This window comes from Rhincodon typus, chromosome 21, assembly GCF_021869965.1.
Source record: "Rhincodon typus isolate 14 chromosome 21, sRhiTyp1.1, whole genome shotgun sequence".
NCBI classification, from domain to species: Eukaryota; Metazoa; Chordata; class Chondrichthyes; order Orectolobiformes; family Rhincodontidae; genus Rhincodon; species Rhincodon typus.
The window spans coordinates 33,374,552-33,399,011 of NC_063352.1; the positions used below are offsets into that span (position 1 = coordinate 33,374,552).

General features: G+C 41.2%; 1 protein-coding gene across 1 annotated transcript in view; it reads right to left on the minus strand.

The window, feature by feature from the left end:
* The window catches only part of rgs11 (regulator of G protein signaling 11), a 137,432-nt gene extending 114,355 nt beyond the window's left edge, over positions 1 to 23,077 (minus strand). The window contains exons 1-3 of the mRNA XM_020527009.2: positions 22,993 to 23,077; positions 22,416 to 22,512; positions 5,775 to 5,825 (exon numbers count right to left, since the gene is read on the minus strand). Of these exons, the coding sequence (XP_020382598.1) occupies positions 5,775 to 5,825; positions 22,416 to 22,512; positions 22,993 to 23,052 (208 nt within the window). The 5' untranslated portion in view covers positions 23,053 to 23,077. The remainder of the gene's footprint in view (positions 1 to 5,774; positions 5,826 to 22,415; positions 22,513 to 22,992) is intronic.
* Between the last annotated feature and the right edge of the window lie 1,383 nt (positions 23,078 to 24,460).

Sequence of the window (24,460 nt, forward strand, 5' to 3'; positions counted from 1 at the left end):
CTTACATTTAAAGATATAATTTCCAACTAATAATCGTATAAATCTCATAATTTGAAACGACATCGGATTGCGAAGGACCTCAGCAGGCTAGATGCTGAGAATCTAGAAGTGGGGGCATGGTTTCAGAATAAAGGTTTCCCTTTAAGACAGGCATGAGGAGAAATCTTTTCCATTCAAGGGTCATTAAACTTTGAAATACTCCATTCCCAGTTTGCTGGGTTATTGAATAGATTCAAGGCAGAGTTACAGATTTTCATCTGTAAGACAGTCAAGAGTTATGGTGGAGGTGGGGGTGGATGTATATTGGTATAAGGGTCTGAGAAGGATAAAACTGGGGACGGCCTTAGGGCCTTAAGCATCACCTATTATGAAGACATGAAATGGATATTTGGGGGAATAGCTTAGGATCTTGAAGGAGTCAGACCTAATGTTCCAAACCTCTTCATAGTCTCTGTCACAATGGGCTGAATTTTATTAGAAACTGGTTAAGTGTCAATTCTGTCAAATTTCATGGAGGGTTTCTCCTCGAGACCTGGCAAGATTTCACGCACTATTTTCTGAAACTTGCCTCATTTCCTATCGCACCCCACTCATTGTTTTCACCTTTTCACCACAGGCAGAGATACTCATTACTGCAGAGCCTCCTGGGATTCCTAGCGTTGGCACCATCTTTAAAAACCAGCCTTGTACCCAGTCAAGTGCTGCCCACCAGGTGCCATCCTTCCATATGCACGTTCCCAGTGGCAGGGGAATCAAAAACAAACGCTACACAGGGCACACAGGTGGCACTACACTGCACGTACAGGTCCACATTCATAAATGTATTGCTATTTGAAAGCTAAGGTACACCGTTTGTCCGTCCTTAGCATTATCCCATCTTAGAACATTGTCAAAAGGAAGTGCCACCCTCGCCAGCGCCCAGTGTAGCTCAAAATCTTCTCATGGTTCAATGTGGGATCATCTCGAACTGGAAAGCCTTTAAACATTTGAAAACATTCACTTTTATTTAGACAAACAGAACAATAAACAAACGAACAAAAGCAAAGTACTCAGGATTCTGGAATTCTGAAATAAAATAGAAAGCATCTGTGGAAAGAGAAACAGAGATTACATTTCGAGTTCTGCACGGCTCTTTTTAGAACTGAAAGGAACCAGAAAATATGTTTTATGATGTAGACAGAGGGGGAGGAGGAGCAAGTGGGACAGACAATGTGAATTCCCAGAGTAAATGATAAAGGAAGTGACAATGGTTATAAAGGAGTGACAGAAGTGTAAAGTAAGTGCAAGTGTCAGCTATGGAAAGAAGAAAATGGGTCCCCTGCGTTGAGGGGGCCTGGGGATGATGGTGATGTAAGAAAAGAAGGACTCAATGTTGAGTCCTAGAGGCTGTAACAAAAACAGAAATTGCTGGAAAAAACTCAGCAGGTCTGGCAGCAACTGTGAAGGGAAAGCAGAGTCAACATTTCAGATCCGGTGATTCTTCTTTTATCAGGAGCTCTCTATTCTTTGTCCTAGAGGCAGTAAAGTACATAAACAGAACATGAGGCATTGTTTCTCCAGGTTGTGTTGGAACACTGTAGCAGGTCAAGGATGGAAATATTAGTGCACCCGTAACCCTGACCACTCCAAGTGGCTGACTAACCATGTCCAAGTGCATGATGCTCTTGGCTTCCTGTGCCTGGACCCTCTGACCGAAGACTGGACCAAGGGCTATTACCTTGACTTTGAGACATGGTCATTTTTCTGAAGCACATGCAGTGTGTGTTTGCCATGTATGCTGCAGGCACATAGTGCAGGTGAGAGGCTGACATAGCACAGTCTGCTACAGCAACATGTACATTCCCTTGACAGATGAGTGGAGACACCAATGATAAGATGCTTGCCTTTTTGTCTGTGCTAATGAGGGAAATCGAAACAGAAGTGCTGCGAGCCTTTAAACTCTGGCTAAGGGGGCAAAGTGCAAAAAGACAAAGTGAGGATGGTCAGAGATACTATGAGCATCCAAGTAGGCACTGAAAGAGCAAGTGACAAGGCCTGAGAGGCACCCTGGTCCAATCCCTATGCGCCATGAGTCCTGGCAGCAGTCCTTCAATGAAAGGTACAAGTGCACTCCAAAGGCCACCGCTGAAGTGCAGGTCTATACTGTAAGTGGATGTGCCATGAAGATACAGTGAAGCTGGTACGTTGCTGGTGCCGGTGTCTATGGGTGGGAGTTATGGATAGTCACTTCCCATGGTGCATGCCCTGAGATGGACTGCTGTCCAAGATTAAGGTATGCAAGAGCAAGCAACGAGGTGGAGTTGCTAGGTAACTGATCTGACTTTCATGTTGAGAAATGTGCTATCTAGTTTCTATCTGGAGGGTGAGAGAATGGGAAACTGCATATTAATTAGGTGATGTTAACTAATAATGAGAAGTCAATGCATGAAAATTGATGAAAATAGACTTCTCACCATTCACCAGCAAGATTCGCCCGTAGTGGCCTCTCAGTTTGGCATGGCGATCTCCTGGCTTGGAGTAACAGCCTCCCAAGACAGCCTCCCGGCATGGCATTCATTCAGCCTGGCATGGCAGTCTGAAGCGATCTCCCAGCCTCACGATCCTCAAGGTGAAGCCCAGTGCAGTCTCGAGCCAGGGCCCGGAGCGGACTGGAAGCTAGGTGTCAGTGTGGTCTAGGTTGGAAGACTGTTGTTCTGAGCATTTATTTCTGCAATGTTGGACATTTTATTCCCCTATTTTCTAAGATCTTGTAACTAGGAAGCTGTGCCTAGGTACCTTTATGCCTAAGATGGCGCTGTAAGTGGCATGTATAAACTTTTCACCATACTCATTGAGTATATGTGACAATAAAGTTAATATTAATGCTAATTGTCATCTAACCATTCAATGCTTGGTTGAAGAATCATACTTTCTGATCTCAAATGTCCAGAATCTCACGACTGACAATCTCACCCTTTTTCTCCAACTTGCTTGTCAATACTCATGTCATTTAGGAGCTTGGGATTTTCCGCTCAATGTCTGTCAAAGTGGAGGTCTGAAAATTTTCAGCATCTTCAGGCTTCACTTCATGTCATCTGCTCTTGCATTCAGTGATTAGCAGGGTAAGAGCTGAACATTTAACATTCATACAGCCAAAAGAAACCCTTGTAGCAAATTCAACATGAAAAAATCTCCAGTCAATGTAAAGAATAGGGACCCTGTTCCAAATAAATCCATCTGAGGCTCAAATGTGTTGGCAATTAAACCAAAAAATAATCTTATAAAGACAGTTAACTCAAACAGTCTCTCTTATGTTTTGTCAAGTACCCAAACTCTACCAAGATTCTCCACCATAATAGAATAAATAGGTATGAAAGATAAAGAATGATTTTGTACAGGAGTTCCACTTGTCTCTGCTGACATAAGATGTTATACTTTAGAGTTTCTGTGAATGCTAAACTAAGGTTAGAGTAAAAAAGTAGAACATCTTGGAAATTCACCTCGACCTCAGTGCATTTGGTTGAAAATAGTTAAATTCTTATCATTATTCCACCCATTAACACAAGGTAGGAACAGGTAATATTGAAATGGCAGTTTTCTACAATGAGAGGTCAGTGGCAAGCATCTCAAAGAAACAACTTATGGACTGAAACTCTTTGTCAGGCCACTGCAATCCAGGTGCACAGGACTGCCCCTAACTCATTCCATTGTTAGCAGCAAATCTCCAGAAATGGTTTCTCTTCCTGTCCTTGCACTGCTATCTCTGGACTCCCCTAAGGATCTACACTTGCTCTTTCTGATCTATTTCCCAGCTACATGCTGCCCCTTGGTGACATCAGTGGACGGCAGGACATCAGGTTTCATACGTACACTGATATCATCAAACTTTGTCTCTTTAAAATCTCTCCACTGCCTCAGTGTTGACAGACTGTTTGTTTGACATCCACTCCATGACAAACCACAATTTTCTTCAATTAAATGTTGAGAAAACTTCTTTCACCTCTGTTACTGACTCCAATTCCTTCTCCTGACTCAGACTGATCCCAAATTTAGCATTATATTTTGCCCTGAAATTGTGCATCTATTTCCTTTTCATCACAGAAACCAACAACTTTCACTACTTTCATGTTACCCATCTCTGCCAATTTGCTGCTGAAATTCTCATCAGAACTTTTGTTACTTCCAACTTGGCTTTTCCAATGCTTTCCTTATTCCTACTATCCATCCTTATCAAAAACTATTCCGCCTCGAATCCCATTTCATGATCATTTCTGTGCTTGCCAAACTGCTAAACTTGTTTTGGTACAATTCCTGCAGCAACAATACATATAGTAACCTGGACCATTTGCACTTTCTTTTAAATGCCATTTTTTGCACATTTACCATTTGATTAAAATTAATTACCAGACTAAAATATAACCTCAAGCCCAGAGTAAAATTATTGAATGTGCCCACTTGTGCAAGCAATTAGAAAATTTATAAATATTAGGTCAAATTTAGAAAAATAATGACATGTTAATGCCACCCGATGATATTAATGTATAAATCAAACAGAAAGCTATGGCCCACTATAAATCCCAACATCTCTTAGATGTGAGTAATCACAGACATACACAAGAGATTTGCAGAATTCTGAAACACTAATTCTTTAAAATAATGTGCTCATTCTGCTATTCTTCAAATTATTGATTGTTCCAGTTAATATGACCATATGCAAAGCGTGAAAAATTAACATTGAAATAGAATTAAAACACACCACAGCAGTGCAGCAACACCCAGCTTTCTGCAGGAGGCATAACACATTCTGATTACCAGCGTGCTTTAAGTTTCTTCAATTTTAGCAACATTATAAATGGCTCTATTACCTACAGAGGCAAGCTGCAAAGTGACTAGATAACAAATTATAATTATTAATCCTGATTCACAGTGAATTTAGCAATGTATCAATTCTGAATTCCTGGACCTTCTGCTGCTATGTCACTGTGTGAAGTGCTTCTGACAAAGTCACAGCGACGCAGAGCTGAAAGTCTGAGGAAACTCAGGGCCATCATCTAACAATTGACAATGTTAGAATGTCATTAGTTATAACAGGAAGGTGGAGGATAAAGAAAATGAGAATTGATTTATCTGAGTATTCACTGCATGAAAGATACAAATCAATACTTAAAACTTTAAAGAAAATTGATTTAGTTTAATGCTTCTCAGAAAGACAACATTTTATAAAATAAAACATACATCCACCTACCTGGCTTTTGTTTCATTAAAGTTTTGAACACTACAATTCATGCACCAATCTCTACTGTAAGATCTATGAAAAGCAGCTTATAGTGATTGGTTTCATGTTTCCTTTCCTCTTTGCTTTCTTTGAACAAGTATCTCATCTACAGTCAATTCCTTCCTTCAATGATCCAACTGAGTTCAGAAAATTCATTACAATTGGAACTACAACTGCAGACTTTCATTTTACAATTGCCTTGGGCAGCTTCATTAAAGTTTCATTTTGTGACCTGTAATATTTAGCAACATACAAGTTATAGAGTCATTGTGTCATACAGCACAGTAACAGACCCTTCAGTCCGACTTGTCCACACTGACCAGACATCTCAACTTGATGGAGCAACATTTGCCAGCATTTGGCCCATATCCCTCTAATCCCTTCCTATTCATATACCCAAACATGAAATCATAGACAAGACTTTTCAATAATAATTTATATTCAACCTGAAGAATCAATTTCTTGTCCGATCTTACAAAACAAAATGATGGATCGAATTCAGAAAAGCAATTTCACTTACCTTCTTCAGATATAGAAAAGGTCTGAATAAGCCATTTGACAATATCATTGCCTGGAAAATAAAAGCTAAAATGAAACATTTTCACAGCAAATATAGGCACCAAAGACTGACTGGTTTTCAAGATTAAAATATTAGTTTTACAAACATAAAATATGATTTATACATTCAATTAAATTTGATACAATTGCTTTGAACAGAGTTTACTGTTTACTGTGCATTTTAAAAGTCTTAGCGTTACAAAGATAAAAATTTACATTCCTGTAGCATTGTCTAATTATTATTAGTATTATTTATAGGTCACATTCCCAAAGATACTGTCAGAGATTGGCTTTGAGATCTATGTTATTAGCAATAATCCAAAACACACCCAAGACTTGACTTCTGACTCCAAGGGGACCACAAAATTATGCAGCCAATTTGTTGAATGCCTATCTAAACAAGTGATAGGAGGATAAGCCATTCACTCCATAACCCCACAGATTAGAGGCAGGATACCTAACTTCTGACATTTCATGCCCAATTTTAATTCTAAATCAATCTTTCTTTCTCTATCCTCCATGTACTTGCAATAGTAAAAGACCAGGAGAAAACAGCTTGCAAATTTATTCCCTATTCCTGTACTTGTGAGCCATTTCAGGGGACAGTTCAGAGCTAACTACATTGCTGTAGATCTGAAGTGGACAAAGGCTAAACAGGGTTAGAACAGCCGACTTACTTCCCGAAGGTAGGTTAGTGTACCAGATGGCCTTTTACCACAATCTTGTAATTGCATGGTCAGCTTTAATAACAACAGCTTTTGTGGTGATTATTTAAAATATTTTTTAAAAAAGATTAACAGTTATGCAATGCAAGCACAGATACTGGAACCATCTTACGCATTTGTTGGTAAAATGGGAAGGCAAAAAGCAAATTCTGTGAGGATTTTTGATTCTTGTGTGCTTTGTTTCATTGTGGTGACTGCTTATTGGTTATCTAACACATTGGGTAACATTGGTGAAAGCACCAAATGTCAGCACATAGAGTCACCAACACTGTATGGAAAGGCAGAAAGAAAGCAAATCAAGAAATAACAAGCATCTTGAATGAAACTTGTACTTAAAAGTGGGCAAATTACAAACAACTGTTTTCTGGATGGAATGCCTAACACATGCCACGTGAATGAACACTCTCGCCAACACTCTGATGAAATCAAACTATTGCTGACAACTGATGGAAGAAGCTACACAAGGGCATGCTGGGCGGGATTTTCCACTGCCAGTGTGGTCTGTACCAGATTCAGGGGTGATTTTAAAATTGTGTTCCCAAAAGCAGTTTCTGGATCCCAAGGCTTTTGGGTCAGTCTGCAATTTTCAAAGTTGGAGTGAGGGCTTGGAGAAGGAATGGAAAACCCATGTGCCTCCAATTAACAGCTCCTTTAGGAGCCTGGCGACTACCTGGGGAGGTCAAAATTTTACATTTTAATAGGGATTTTAACAAATTTGAAAGGTCTGGTTCACAACAATGAACAGTTCCTTACAGTGTGAAAGGACAGTTTCTTTTTACTGTTTAAATGGTTGGATCCGTTGGTATCCTGTGCCTGATCAAATGCAGTTTTGCTTATTTGCACTCCATCCATCATATGTGTTTATGCAATTGGCCTCATAGGAGATGCCTGCTCTCTAAGCAAAGCAATATAGCCCTTGCTTTGTCTTCCACTTGCCTTTGCCACTGACACCAGTTAAGCACTAGGTCCTGAAGATACTTGGCACCATTGACTGGACCTGACTAATTAAGGTATTCACAATTAAAAGTGTTCCATGAGCAGGGCTTTAACCCTAACCCTGACCCAGAATTCATCTGGCTGTTGGGGCTCTGCCCAAATACGAAAATCCAGCCTGCTGTGTCCAATCAATTCATTGAAACATAAAAGCTAGGAGCTGGAGCAGGACCGTCATGCCTTCGCTCCATCATTCAATATGATCATGGCTGATCCTTTATCTCAATACCATATCCCCGCTTTCTCTCTATACTCCTTGATGCATTTCAGATCTAAATATGTATTTATCTCTTTCTTGAATACACTCAATCATCCAGCGTTCACAGCTTCCTGTGGTAGCAAATTCCATAAATTGATCACCCTCTGGGTGAAGAAGTGCTTCCTCAACTCAGCCCTAAATGGCTTACCCTGTATCCTGAGACTGTGACCCTTGGTTCTAGATTCCTCAATAAGGGGAAACATCCTCCCTATATCTAGTCTGTCTAGGCCTGTTAAAACCTTATATATCTCAATCAGATTCCCTCTCATCTTCTAAACTTTACTGAATTATAGGCCTAGACGAACCAATTTCTTCTCATATGACAGTCCTTCCATTCCTAGTATCAGTCTAGTGAATCTTTGCTGCACTCTCTCTGGGGCAACTGAATCCCCTTTTAGGTAAGGAGATGAAACTGCTCACAGTACTCCAGGTGCGGTCTCACTGAGACCTTGCATAACTGCAGTAAAATATCCAGACTTCTGAAATCAAGCCCTCTGGCAGTACCATTTGCCTTCTCAATTACTTGCTGCAGCTGCCTGTTTACTTTCACTGGTGTACAAGAACACTCAGATCCCTTCATACATCTGCATTTCCTAACATTGCACAATAACTAATATTTGGCCTGTTTTTCAGACTGAAATGTACAATTTCATATTTATTCGTGTTATACTGTATCTGCCATATACTTGCCCAAATGCTCAATTTGAATGGATCTCCCCGTAGCCACTTGCATCCTCCTCAGAACTTGCAATCCCACCTTGTTTTCTGTCATCAATAAACATGGAAATATTGCCCCTTGCAGTTTACACATGCATTTGCACTTTTCATGAATAGGTGGGGCTCAAGTACTGTTCCCTGTGGTACAGCGTTAGCCACGACCTCCCACCAGAAAAAGACCCATTAATTCCCACTCCCAATCTTTCAGATTTGTTGAAAATCTGTCCACACATTTTCACTCCATGCCAGTATATTAACCCCACTCATGTGCAATTTAATTTTGCCCTCTAGTTTCTTATGTGGCACTTTACAGAGACTTTGCAAAATCCAAATGCACCACATACTCTCGTTCTCCCTTGTCAACTCTACTAGTTGCATTCTCGAAAAACTTCAGTAGATTAGGTTTTTTTCTCTTTATTCATTCACGGGATGACGGCATCTCTGGCTAGGCCAGCATTTATTGGCCAACCCTAATTGCCCAGAGGGTAGTTAAGAGTCAACCACATTGCTGCGGGTCTGGAGTCACATGTAGGCCAGACCAGGTAAGGATGGCAGTTTCCTTCCCTAAAGGGCATTAGTGAACCAGATGGGTTTTTCCAACAATCGGCAATGGATTCGTGGCCATCATTAGGCTCTTAATTCAAGATATTTATTGAATTCAAATTCCACCATCTGCCATGGCAGATTCGAACCCCGGTGCCCAGAACATTATCTGGTCTCTGGATTAGCAGTTGGTGAGAAAGCCAGACAGCAGTGAGACATGCCAGATAGGTCCAAGGGAACCTGACAGCAGCTAGATTTAAGAGGGAAAGGCCTTGCATTAACAGATGTGAATATTCAGGATTAGAAATCAGTCATTGCACAGAAGCATTTCTGCCCTCAAGGGAATATTTGGATTATAACTTTAAAACATTTGTAACTTAATTTGTTCCCTTTACATCAAAAACCTCCTGTTAGCTTACAGGTCAGTGATGGGCAAGTTGTTGGAGGGGACAAAAACAAAGTTGCTGGAAAAGCTCAGCAGGTCTGGCAGCATCTGTGAAGGAGAAAACAGAGTTAACGTTTTGGGAACGGTCCTGAGGAAGGGTCGCTGGACCCAAAATGTTAACTCTGTTTTTTCCTTCACAGGTGCTGCCAGACCTGCTGAGCTTTTCCAGAAACTTTGTTTTTGTTCCTGATTTACAGCATCCGCAGTTCTTTTGGTTTTTATTTAAGTTGCTGGAGGGGATTCTGAGTGATAGGATTTACATGCATTTGGAGGGATAAGGACTGATTAGGGATAGTCAGCATGACTCTGTGTGAGGGAAATCATGCCTCACAAACTTGATTGAGTTTTTTGAGGATGTAACAAAAAAAATTTGATGAGGACAAAGCAGTAGATGTTGTCGACATGGACTTTAGTAAAGCCTTCAACAGGGTTCCACATGGTAGACTAATTAGTAAAGTTAGATCACATGGGATTCAGGGAGAGCTTGCCAATTGGATTCAAAATTGCTTTGTGGTAGGAGACAGAGAGTGGTGGTGGTGGGTTGGTTTTCAGACTGGAGGCCTGTGACCAGCGGTGTTCCACAGGGTTTGGTGCTTGGTCCACTTTTGTTTGTAATTTATATAAACGATTTGGATGAGAATTTAGGAGGCATGGTTAGTAAGTTTGAGGGTGACATCAAAATTGGTGGTGCTGTCAACAGTGATTGATTGATCAGGCCAGTGAGCCGAGGAGTGGCAGATGGAGTTTAATTTGGATAATTGTGACGTATTGTATTTTGGTAAAACAAACAAGGGCAGGACTTATACAATTAATAGTAGAACCCTGGGTAATGTTGCCAAACAAAGAGTCCTGTGGATTTAGGTACGTAGTTCTTTGAAAGTTGCAACACAGGTAGACAGGGTGGTTAAGAAGGCGTTTAGCATACTTACCTTCATTGCTCAGACCATTGATAGTGGGAGTTGGGACATCATGTTGAGTTTGTACAGGACATTGGTGAGGCCACTTTTGGAGTACTGTTATTGTTCTGGTCACCCTGCTATAAAAGGATATTATTAAATTGGAGAGGATTCACATAAGATTTACCGGGATGTTGCCGGGTCTGGAGGGTTTGAGTTATAAGGATAGGGTGGATAGACTATTGCTCGACTGTTAATCCAGAGACCCAGACAAAGTTCTGGGGACCCGGGTTTGAATCCCGCCATGGCAGATGGTGGAATTTGAATTCAATAAATATCTGGAATTAAGAATCTAATGATGACCGTGAATCCATTGGTGATTATTGGAAAAACCCACCTGGTTCACTAATGTCTTTTAGGGAAGGAAACTGCCATCCTTACCTGATCTGGCCTACATGTGACTCCAGGCCCACAGCAAAGTGGTTGACTCTGAACTGCCCTCTGGGCAATTAGGGATGGGCAACAAATGCTGCCTAGTCAGAGATGCTTTCTTCCCATGAATGAATAAAGGAGACTGGGATCTTTTTCACTGGAGCGGAGGAGGTTGAGGGGGTGACCTTATTGAGATTTATAAAATCATAAAGGGCATAGATAAGGTGAATAGCAAAGGTCTCTTCCCTAGGGTAGGGGAGTTCAAAACTAGGAGGCATATTTTCTATGGTGAAAGGAGAAAGATTTAAACGGGACCTGAAGGGCAATTTATTCAACAGGTTGCTTGTGTGTGGAATGAACTGCCAGAGGAAGTGTTGGATGCAGGTACAGTTACAACATTTAAAAGACATTTGGATAGATACATGAATAGGAAAGGTTGAGACAGAGATGGGCCAAATGCAGGCAAGTAGGACTAGTTTAGTTTGGGAAACCTGATCGGATGGACGAGTTGGACCTATGGGTCTATTTCTATGCTATATAGCACAATTAGGTTGCAGTTATGCAAAATTACATGGGGGCTACGGCTGAATGGTTGCTAGAGGGGTTAAACTCTGCTGTTTGACTCCCAGAAACAACCATGTTGCTTAAATTCCTGCTTCCCTGAGGTTATGTACCTTCCACAGGACAGCATGAATAAGAACCTTAATGCTCTTTGTCTAGAAGCATTTTGTATGATCATTGCCCTCAACACAGTCTTTAAGGCAAACATAACCAGTCAGAAGCCTTAAAAAATTGAAAGAGTCCAGAAACTGTTGTCCAAAGTGCTATACTTTTGTTGAAAGTAATGTTATACATAAAGTTGACGCCCAAAGTCATTTCAATGTTCTTTAATCTTGCTTTTCATCCTGCTACATTTTGGTGCCACCTTGGCTCCAGAGCTGAGCTTGAGGAAGCTTGCAAACTGCTCGACTGCCTGGTCAGAGATGACTTTGGTGGATTTTCTCCTGTGATCCAAGGCCTGGAGGAGTCCTCCAGATTGCAGGGAGTATCCTATATGGGTAAAATTCCTATCTCTTTGGTCTGACTTGATGGGAGCCATTTGGATCCCTATAGTGGTGGGGGAGATGGTCAGGCAGGAGTGCCCTGAGATGACAATACCTGAGTCCCTATCGCTCCTCCACCCTGTTGGTGTGCAATGATATCTCCCTCTCCCTTTCTGAGGATGAAGCACCTGGAAGAATGTCAAGGCCCCTAACTAGTGAATGAATGTACGTCTGGCTTGGATGATGGAGTGGCGTTCCCCGCTCATGTCGAGGAGGTATAGATGTTTCTGCTGGACCTGGCTCTCCACCACCCAGTCTATGGAAGTAGACGTGCACTCACATGCCAGGGCCAATCACATCGGACAGAGCTTGGGCACACACCCCCTGCCCCTCACTTCAGTCTGCTTGACATTCCTCAGCTTGTCTCTGCATTTTCTTCAACTTTTTAATGATCGAGTTTAGAAACTCATCACCTGCACCGGGCTCTGCAGAGGCCTGTTCTCCAGCTGTCCTCAGTGTCAGTTGCTTCTCGTTCCTCTGCCTACTGGCCTGTGTTTATGTTGTGCTCACCAGAACATGACCATAAGCTTCCTCTAGATACATGACCCACCCAGGTCTCTGTGTTGAAGAGTGGGGAGGAAGGTCTTGACAATGCATCCTCCCAGGGTCACAAGTGTTCATCCTGTGATGATAGTATGGCTTTAAGAGGACTATTGTGTCCTGTTTTTATTTAAAGAAAGGTCTTAAGATAGAGGTGCAGAGATGTCTATTGAAAACTCACAGTAAACAGCTTGTGAAGCTTTAGAGTTTTTTTTTATAAGTTGGAACAATAGAAGCAGCCTGAATAGGTGTGATCAAGCTTCCAAAGAACCAGGAATTTTCGTTTCTTGGTTTTCAGCAGCTGCTGAAGTCTTGAAGAAGTAGAAGTCATATTTTTCTCTCTCTCGGTTACAGCTAAAAGCTGGGGGTTCTCTTCCTGCTGCTGGAGTTTCATATGAGACCATCTTGTTTTCTGAATTTTATTTTTGTCAAGGGTGTATTTATGGGATGTTGCTGTACAGGAACAGTTCATTAGTAATAATTACTGTATCTTTTGCTAAGCATTTGGTAGAGTTACAGCTAACCCAATTCTTTTCTTGTCTTTTTTTCTTTTGTTGTATTTTAATAATAGTTTCTGAATAAATTGTGTTTCTGGTTTTTACAAAAATTTGTAGCTCGGGTTGTGGGTGAGGTTATTGACTTGCTCGCTGAGCTGGCTTGTTTTCGTTCAGACGTTTTGTCACCATGCACGGTGACATCATCAGTGAGGCCTCAGATGAAGTGATATTGTTCCACTCCATTTGGAATTTATACTGTCCAGTGTGTTGTGGTGAGAACTGTCATTTCCGGTTTTGTTCTGTATGGGTTTGTATATGGGGTCCAATTCTATACGTTTGTTGATTGTATTATGGGTTGAACATAGAACATAGAACATAGAACACAGAACAGTACAGCACAGTACAGGCTCTTCAGCCCACGATGCCGTGCCGAACTTTTACCCTAAATCTAAGTTCTATCTAACCTCCACCCCTACCTTATACTATCATCCATATGCCTATCTAATAGCCGCTTAAATGCCCCTAATGAGGCCGACTCCACTACCCTCTCCGGCAATGCATTCCACGCCCCTACCACTCTCTGAGAAAAGAACCTACCTCTGACATCTCCCCTATATCTACCTCCACTCACTTTAAAACTATGCCCCCTCGTAATAGCTACCTCTACCCTAGGAAAAAGTCTCTGGCTGTCCACTCTATCTATACTTCTGATCATTTTGTACACCTCTATCAAGTCACCACTCATCCTTTGTCGTTCTAAAGAGAAAAGCCCTAGCTCTCTCAACCTTTCCTCGTAAGACCTTCCCTCCATTCCAGGCAACATCCTGGTAAATCTCCTCTGCACCTTTTCCAACACTTCCACATCTTTCCTGAGAACCATGCCTCTAGGAATTCCCATGGATGTCTATGTTTGGCTTGGGCTATGATGGTTACGTTGTTTCAGTTAAACTGATGGCCTTCATTGTATATGGACCCCATATGCAAACCTATAAAGAACAGAACTGGAAATGACATTACTCATGATAACCAGACAGTACGAATGCCAAGCAGAGCAGAATAACATCACTTCATCGGAGGCTCCACTGATGATGTCACCTAGCATGGTGACGAAACGTCTAAATGAGAACAAACCAGCTTGGCGAGCAAGTCAACAACCTCAAATTCTGTTTCCCTTAAGTTAAGTAGTTTGACCAATCGAATTACATCTGGAACACAACGCCTTACATTTACCTTTAAAATGAGAAGAAGTTAGAGTCTAGGCTACCTTCTTAATATAGTTTGAGGAGGTTTGGTCTGGTCCATAACAATCCTCAGAGGTGTGCCAGGAGGAATTGATGGAGATTAGCCTTGAGCTGGGCTCCTCTTTTTTTGCACCATGCCTTGGGAGAGGAATCCAGGAGTTTCCGGAGAAAAACAGAGTTTCATTGGTGATGGACCAGTGCTGTGGTTTTATTAAGACACTGCTGCTTGATGTGTAGCTGGTAACAGCTGCTTGGAGGCTTTCTCACTAGATGGCTGTAGATATTCAATCTCCCTTCAGTGTAGGCACAGTTACAAAATCAGATGGGATACTTGGCTTTGTGAGTAGGGAATGGAGGATAAAAACAAAGGAAAAAAGCCCTGCTAGAACTTTACAAATCACTAATGAAACTTAGTATTGTTTTCCATTCTTGGCATCACATTTTAGAAAGGCCATCAATGACTTGGTAAAGGTACAGAGCAGGTTTAACAGGCTGATCCATAGGATGAGAGACTGCAGTTTTGTGCAAAGATGCAAGGAACTGGGATTGTTCTCCTTTGAGTAGAAATGACACAATACCAGGTTATAGTCCAACAGGTTTATTTAAAATCACAATCTTTCAGGAGTGAAGTGTCACCTGATGAAGCTTGCTATTTTAAATAAACCTGTTGGGCTATAACCTGGCGTCGTGTGACTTCTGATTTTATCCAGCCCAGTCCAATACTGGCATCTCCACCTTTTGAGCAGAAATGGTCAAGGGTGATCTAACAGAGGTATTCAAAATTTGGAGAAGTCTTAATTGAGCAAGTGGGAAGAATTTACTTCCCCTTGCAGTTAGGTCAGTATTCAATGGTCATAAATTTAAAACAACTGGCAAAGGAATGGAGCAGTAATGAGTAAAGATTATTTCACATGGGAGGGTGGGTGACGTGATCTACAAAAGTAGTGCCTGAAGGGGTGGAGGTTGAAAATTCCTTACAAACTTTTAAAAGGTCATTGGAACATGTAATTTGAAGATAACTACCATGCAGAACTACAAGGAAAAATCTGGGATATAGAGCTAACTTGGACAATTCTCATCGAACACTACGGGCCAAATGGCCTCCTTGAATCCTGTAGGATTTGATGATGAAGGAAGTTATTAATTAAAGTTTAATCCTGTAAAACTGGCAAGTAGATTATATACTGCCATCAGTTTGCTACCCAATCATATCAGCAAAGGATAGTAACTCATGGTATCAGCTCTGTGTGGGAACCAGTGCTCTTCATGGACATTACAGAGAGAGAGAGAGAGAGAGGGAGAAAGATAAAGTCTGAAAGGAAAACAGTGTCAGACAACAGCTGGGAAATATGGTTGTGAGAAGTGAGAGGGATAGCTGTCTGAAAATTTAGAATCAGAGTACAAGTTGAAGAAAGTTGATGCCAGGGCAGTCTTCTCAGGTTCTGGAGCTTAAGCAGCAGGTAGCAGCACTGCTGTACATCATGAGACTGGGAGTTTCACAGGTAGCACATTTCTAGAGGTGGTCACTTGGCAATTTAAAGGTGCGCAGGCAGAGATGGATTATTTGTCTGCCAGACAAGACCATAGGATCTAGCAGGGAGCATGGAACCTCGGGAACCATTTCATTCTGAATACTGGTGAAAGTGATGGTTCTGGGAGAGTGCAGCCAAAGTCTATTTCACTGAATCATGGCTGACTTAGCTGTAAAAGGGTGGAGTGGAGTGAGGAGCAGGAAGAAGAAAATTAGAAAGACAACAGTGAGCCCAGATTCTATAGTTAGAGGAACAGATAGGCACTAATGCAGCCATAGACGTGATTACAGCTTGGCATGTTGCCTCTGTTATACCAAAGTTAAACATTTCATTGAGGAGTTACAGGGCACTCTGAGGGGCAAGTGAACAGCCAGAGGTCACTATCTATTATTGGTACCAATAACAGGGACGGTAAGAAGGATGAGCTCCTGTAGGCAGATTTTAGGAAGCTAGAAGAGAAGGACAGTGGCAAGCAGGGCATCAAAAGGTAATGATCAATTTCTCCCTGTGTCATATGCTAATGAGCATTAGAAAGAGAGGATAAAGCAGGGGTGGTGCAAGAGGGAAAGCTTGAGACTCCCAAGTCAGTGAAACCAGTCCTATGGGAACCAGAAGCAATACACAGCAGATGGGTCATCATTCCACAGAACTGTGACCAATATCCTTGCAGTTCATTAGTGTTTCTGGTGAGGGTTTAAACAAAATGGCAAATGGATGGGAAACAGAATGTAGAACCTGAAAGGAGAAATAAGGTGCACAAAACACTGGAAAAGGCAGACACCAGACTAGAGTAATAAACATTAATGCGTTAAGAATTAAGAACACAACAAAGCCTAAGTTAGATTTACCGTGCATGGATGTAAACACACGGAGCATGGTAAACAAAATGGCTGAGTTGCAGGTGCTGATAACCTAATGGGAATATGATATCATGTTGATAACAAAGATCTGGCTTAAACAAAAAGGCAGGACTGGGTACTAAATATTCCTGGATAAATGATTTTCAGGAAAAGTAGGGAAGTAACGAAATGTGGGCAAGTTACAGTATTGATCAGAGAGATTAATTACAATGCTGGAGACAGAGAGGACATCGTGTGGAGACAGAGATTGGGCAAGAGGTGTCAATGACCAAATATATTTGACTGTATTTTGAAATAATAGAAATACTGCCAGCTGTATTCTATGGGCTATTAACTGGTGGAAAACATTTAGTGGAACAAAATTGCAAGGGCATTACAGAAGAATAAAAAATGTTGAGTAATGATAAAAGGAGGGCTTTATTTATTTTAACATAGGACAAGATAATACTATTGTAAAGACAGAGAGTGAGAGTGTTTATGAAATGTATACAGGAGGATTTTATTGATCCAGTTGTTTCCAGTCCAGGGAGGAAGAAGGTATTGCTGGAAGTGCTACTGGGGAATGGAGTGGCCATAAGATCATATATGAGTGGGAGAACATCTATGGAACAGTGACCACAGCAGCACAGGATTTTGATCAGCCATGGAAAATAACATGGTAAACATAATTTTTTGTAATTTCAGCAGGGCAAGAATGGATCCAGCCCATGTAAACTGGAAGTAAAGTTTCCAGGTCAAACTCTAAAGAACAAAAGATTGGCTTCATGTGGGAGGTAATTTATGCACATTGAAGTACCTGCCATGAGTGGGCTGGGGGGAGGTAGGACAGCCTTCTGGTTGTACAATGAGCAGCAAAAGGGTGTATCTCACAGATGGCTAGTTGATAATACAAAAGAGAATCAGGATGAAAATAAGTAGTTCAGAGGGAAGCGAAACAGGAAATAAGAAAAACAATGAAAGAGTCTAAGAAACCACTGGCAACTAACAAAAAAAATCTTATAAAGTGAAAGGATAGTAAGAGGACCAAATTTGGAATCAAATCGGAAATCTATGCATGGAGACACAGGGTGTGGATGAGGTATTTAATTAATACATTGCCCCTGTACTTTCCAAGGGAAAAGGATTTTGTTGAAGTGGCTAATGCTATTGTTTATTTCGTATACAGAAAAAAAGTGCTCCAGATTGTAACAGTCACATGTTGCGGGAGGGACTGATAAAGCTGGAATAAATAAATATTCAGTATTTTAAAAAAAACAGATGTGAGAGTGTGGTTTAAAAGAAAGAAATGATGAACATTTGGTACATAAGATCAAGGCCACATTTGACCAAGAGTGGTATAAAGGACACTTAACAAAACTGGAATCAACGGGAATCAGGGAAACCTTTCCATTGTTGGAATCATACATGTCACAAAGGAAGATGGTTGTGATTGTTGGAGATCAATCAGCTTCAGGACATCTCTGCAGGAGTTCCTCAGGGTGGTCTCATTCAGGTCTTAGGACAAGCCATCTTCAGCTGTTTCATCAATGGCCTTCCCTCCGTCGGAAGTCAGGATATTGCTGATGGTTATACAATGTCCAGACCATTTGCAACTCCTTAGATACTGAAGCAGTCCATGTCCAACTACAGCAAGACCTGGACAATATGCTGGATTGTTCATATGGAAAAGTTCACACTAACGGAATGGAATTTGTTTTGGATTCATCAAGCACAGTGATAATTATATGCTGAAAAATTTTCAAAAGTTTTGCCATATCTGTGGGGGATTGTTATTTGGAATTCACAGGGGTAATGTAAGGACACTTGGCTCACATCCATATTAACCAATAACAAACAGTCAACAGTATTCTGAGGACAGAACAGTTGAGTCTTGCAAACACTTTGAATATTGATGTTTTTTACATGATTGACAGTGTGAAACATGTTTCTAATACTGTGGTCTCACCATGTCTTGGTTTGTCAATCACTTTTATGTATATGTCTTTGGTGGAATATCAGATGGTCTTTATTATAGATGAGGACTGTCCTTGTACATAGTTGTTTTGGCTTAGTGCGTGGTCCTTTGCAGCTGCATCTCACTGCTCTAGTGCACTGCCTCTGCCAATGACTTTTACTGCCACATGCCATGTAAAATTCATTGAAAGTTAGGCAATTCCTTGATGCAATCTTCATAGCTTCTACTTGTCTTGCTATATTTGGGCATTACAGTTATTGTGTAAACCATCAAGTTTGTACTTAGCACCTGTAAGCTTCATCAGCCTATAAGGATAGTGTCTTCCTTACATCCATCCTTTGATACCACTTTGACACTATGAATCCTCGGTTTATCCAGCATATCTTTCTGGAAAGCTTCCATGTGAATCACTGCAATCATCAACTCAATAATTTTGTTCACAAGCTCTCCATCTGAAAATTTACATAATGAACCCTCTTCTCTGTGTGAGACTTCTGACATTGTCCACCCCAGTCCAACACTGTCATGTGCACATCATGTTTGTTTTGGGCTCTGTCTACATTTTAGGTGTGGATTGGAGGAGAGTACTAAGAACAACTGTGAAAACCTCATCCTCTTCTCTTCCCTATCATATATACTTTGACATTAGGGGAGGTGATAGCCTAGTGGCATTATCACTGGACTGTTAATCCAGACGTACAGATAACATTCTGGGGACTTGGTTCAAATCGTGGCACAACAGATGGTGGAATTTGAAATCAATAAATATCAGGAATTAAGAATCTAATGATGACCATAAATCCATTGTCAATTGTTGGGGAAAATCCCATCTGGTTCACTAATGTCTTTTAGGGAAGGAATCTGCCATTCTTACCCAGTCTGGCCTACATGTGACTCCAGACCCACAGCAATGTGGTTGACTCTGAACTGCCCTCTGGGCAATTAGGGGTGGGTAATAAATGCTGCCCGGCCAGTGATGCCCTCATCCCATGAATGCATAAAGAAGAAAAAAAAATTCAGTGCAGATACACGCATAAAAAAACCCTCAGTTACTTGGATGGGCTGCTGCACTGCCACATTACAGATACCACTGTAAATAAAAGGCAGAGGGAAAGCTGAAAGACAATAACTTCCCAAATAAAGAAAAGGAGCAAATTCATCGATTAGGGTAGATTTTGTGTTTTTGAAATACAGGTTAGATCTTTATAAATCAGAATATTTAATTATACGTCACTGCACACAGCATTAAGTAGAATGCAGAAGTAACAACTGACAATTGGCAATAATTTCTATCACTAGTTCTTTGTTGTAGAAAATACCATCACAGAAATAATATTAAATTTTTTAGTTGAACTACTGGTCAAATAAATTTCTTCAGTTTCCTGCAACCCCCACACACAAAGTTATTTTCACACACTGTACAACACTAATCTGCAGTAATGTCAACAGACTCTCCTTTAGTTACACCTGTGTGTAATCTAAATAAGTCAGGTATAACAGTTCTTTTTGATTCACATAAAATCATACGTTAAATCTTCCAAGGACCTCTGGTATTTTATATAAAATAATTTAAAATTAAACAGATGTTTGGTCGAGATACTGACACAAAGCTTTCAAGGCTAGTGGTAGAGCTCGAAATCAGTCCAATAAACATCTCCTCTGACTGGTAGATGCAAACATCCCTTGTAAAAGGAGTTTGCACAGTTTTAGTAAGTGTGGTACATGGTTTAAGATGACCAAATCACATGCATAGGAGCCACCGACCAATCACACCTATACAATATTTTTGAGCAGAAACATTTAGTTGGGATATACAGGGAGTGAAAATGACCTTTGTGATGTTGTAGATGTAACAGAATATCCCAAACTACCAAACACAGCACATGCAACCCATAGGCTCACTTCTGACAGGAGGTGGCTGGCTGCTGTATTTGTAAAAAAAATTGGTGCAGCAACTATAGGGAGGCAGTGGAGTTGTGATGGGTGACTTACTAAACAAATATTCTGTGTCAGTATTTACTGTGGAGAAGGACATGGAAGCTAGAGAAATTGGGGAAATAGACAGTGCTGACTTGAAAAGTGTCCATATTACAGAAAAGGAGGTGCTGGAGGTCTTGAAATGCAGAGAGGTAGGTAAATCCTCAGGACCTGGTCAGGCGTATCCCAGAACTTTGTGGGAAGCTAGGGAAGAAATTGCTGGGCCCCTTGCTGAGATATTTATATCATTAACAGCCACGGGTGGGGTGCCAGAAGTTTGGAGGGTAGCTAATGCGGTGCCATTATTTAAGAAAGGTGGTAAGGAAAAGCCAGGAAACTGTAGACCAGTGAGCCTAACGTCAGTGGTGGGTAAGTTGTTGGAGGGGATTCTGAGGGACAGGATTTGCATGCATTTGGAAAGGCAAGGACTGATTACAGGGAGTCAACATGGCTTTGTGCATGAGAAATAGTGTCTTACTAACTTGATTGAGTTTTCTGAAGATTGACAAACAAGATCGATGAAGGTAGAGAGGTAGACATTGTTTATATGGACTTCAGCAAAATGTTTGACAAAGTTTGCATGGTAGAATGATCAACAAGATTCGATCACATGGAATCCAGGGGGAGCTAGCCAATTGGATACAAATTGGCTTGAAGGTAGAAGACAGAGGGTGATAGTAGAGGATTGTATTTTGGACTGGAGGCCTGTGACCAGCGGTGTGCTGCAAGGATAGGTGCTGGGTCCTCTGCCTTTCGTCATTTATATAAATGATTTGGATGTGAACATAGGAGGTATGGTTAGTAAATTTGCAGATGACACCAAAATTGGTGGTGCAGTGGACAGCGAAGAAGGATCAGATGGGATGATGGGCTGAGGAGTGGCAGTGATGGAGATTAATTCAGATAAATATGAGGTGTTGCATTTTGGTAAGGCAAACCAGGACAGGATTTATACAGTTAATGGTACAGCCCTGGGAGTGTTGCAGTACAAAGAGACCTAGGGGTGCAGGTGCATAGTTCCTTGAAAGTGGAGTTGCAGGTAGACAGGTTGGTAAGGCCGGCATTTGGTATGCTTGCCTCATTGGTCAGTACATTGAAAATAGGAGTTGGGATGTCATGTTTCAACTGTACAGGACATTGGTGAGGCCAATTTTAGAATATGGCATTCAATTCTGGTCTCTCTGTAAAACTTGAAAGAATTCAGAAAAGATTTGCAAGGATGTTGGCTGGATTGGAGGCTTTGAACTATAGAGAGAGGCTGAATAGGGTGGGGCTTTTCTCCCTGGAGCATTGGAGGCTGAGTGGTGGCCTTATACAGGTTTATAAAGTCATGAGAGGCAATAGATAGGGAGAAGAGCCAAGGTTTTTTTTACCAGTGTAGGGGAGTGCAAAACTGGAGGGCATGGGTTTAAGGTAAGAGGGGAAGATTTAAAGGGACTTGAGAGGTAACTTTTTCAGGCAGAGGATGGTGTGTGTAAAAATAATGGAAGAACAGTGCGGGGTGTGGTGTCCTGGTCAATATTTATTCCTTAAAGATCACAAAATATATGATGGTGGTGATGAGATTGCTGGTTGTGTAATTAGCTGAGCGTTTCCTACATGCTGACAACAAGGACAATTCAGAAGTAGTTCATAGGCTGTCCAGTAAAACGCGTTGAGATGTCGCAATACAGAGTGCTACATAAATGCAAGCCTGCATCTTTTTACCAAAGTGAGGAAGGTGAGATTCCACCCTCAACAGCCGTGATAGATTTTGGAACAGTTCCAAATACTTAGAAGTCACAGTTATGTTTACTGTTCTTTCAAGAAGGTATTATAACCATTCTTTTAATAAAAGTTCCTCATTAATGAACCAATGTAGTTAATGCCGGATTTACAGAGGCTCTTACCAGTCACTGCGTGAGGGATAGCAGTAATGACAAGTTTTTGGTATTTCATCTTAATGCCTACGTCAGGGTCTTGCATTGCTACGATCACTTTCTCCATCTACAAGGTAATAGCAAACAAACAGAGAGACAAGTACAAGGCAAAGTCTAATACATCACTCCGCTGCTGCAAATATTGCAGTTTAACAAATGGTTTTCTTAGCGCAAGTAGTTCTCTGCTCCAAGTTAACAACAGCTTCATAGAGTCAATTCTACAGGCACTGCCGTTCGCGTCCAACTCGTTTATAGATGGATTTAGTTGTGAGTGCGCATCTAACCTCCAATTTTAAACTGTCATTTCTGTTTCATCCAGTGCATCGCTTAAACTATGTCTGACTGCTGCATTAGACCAACTCTTTCTACTTACTGTAGTTTCATAAAAATAAGAATGCTGCTCACGTTCTGGCGTCTTTTAATTCTCCAACTGAATCTAGAATTTCTCAACATATCAACAGATTACAGACTACACTCTCTTTGCACTGCTCAGAACGTACCTGTAATGTTATTTAAGCCCATAATAGCCTGTAGAGCAAGCCCTTACCTTAGCCAGATATGCCATCTGCACTTTGGTTGTGTGAGTTCGACTGGTGTGTATTGTCATTTGTGGGAGCGGGATGGGCTCAGCAGTGTTCCGCTTCCCTAGCCTGCTCCACAGCGGCTCCCTCAGATTCTCCTGGGATATTCTGGCGCCTCCTACCGAAGTGTTCGGCAGCTGGCAGCCCCGCCTCTGCCCCTGCGCCAGAAATACCAGGGTTACTCATGTCTAACTGACAGTTAGTGCAGCCCTTATCAAGTCTTCCCGAATACTGCACGGTGCTTCTTGTTTCGCTTATTTATTTATGAAAGCAAATATTTTCAGAAAAGTCTTTGCTTCAGTATTTTTTTCGAGGATCACACCTGCAAATAGTAAAGTGGACGATAGGGGGCCTGTATAGTTTTTGAATCTTGGCTCACCACTAGAAATGAAGTGAGCTATGAAAAGCCCTTCCACTTCATAAAGGAAATTACACACAAAATGACCCAAACCTTCACCTTTGGCCTGTGTGTAGAACTGGTGGAAGCTAGTGAACTATATGCTATGTACCTTGCTCAACTTGATTTTTTTTCATTGAGCAGTGCAGAGTTAGAGTAGTTGACTGGACCCTCCAGTACCTCAAACTTCCTTTCAGAATTCTCTGTCACGTGTGTGGATCCCCTCACTTTGCCCCACAATGGACAGTCAATGACTGAGTACCACAACCTCGAATTTCCTCATTTTTATATATCGACCACCTACTGCCTGTTTACAACACCACCTCATAACCAAGCTTTGGGATAATTTACCTCATTTTTCCTTTGGTTAGGCATCTTTTCTCTCTCCTACACCCTGTTCTTGGGATGATTTTGTACATGTGTGTTGAAGAAACATTGCAGTTATTGACAGAAGAATGAACAAGGGCACATGCCACCACAGTAGTTATAAATTATTGAAAATGACCAGGTGGGTTGAGAAAGCAGCTAATAAAGCATACGGAATCTTGGGGCATTATAAATTAGGGCATAGAGCACAAACATGAGAAATTTACAATAAACCAGCTTAAAACACTGGTTCAGCCTCAACTAGAGAATTGTGGGCACTGTACTTGAGGTATTAGAGAAGGTGCATGAAAGACTCAGAAGAATGGCTCTAGAGATGAGAGATTTTAGTTCCACGGATAGATTGAAGAAACTGAGGCTATTTTCTCTGGAGATCAAAACATTAAGAGGAAATCTAATAGAGATGTTCAAAATCATGAAGAGTCTGGACAGAGTAGTTGGGAGAACCTGTTTCAGTTTTCAGAATCATCAAGAATGAGGAGATACCAATCTAAGCTTTTATTGGCAAAAGAGGGAACCGCAACAGGAAGAAAATCATTTTATGTAGCGAGTGGTTAGAATTTGAAATGCACTGCCTTGGACAATGGTGGAGGCAGATTTAATCAAGGTTTTCTAAAGGGAATTGGGTAGTTATTTGAAGAGAAAAGATATGC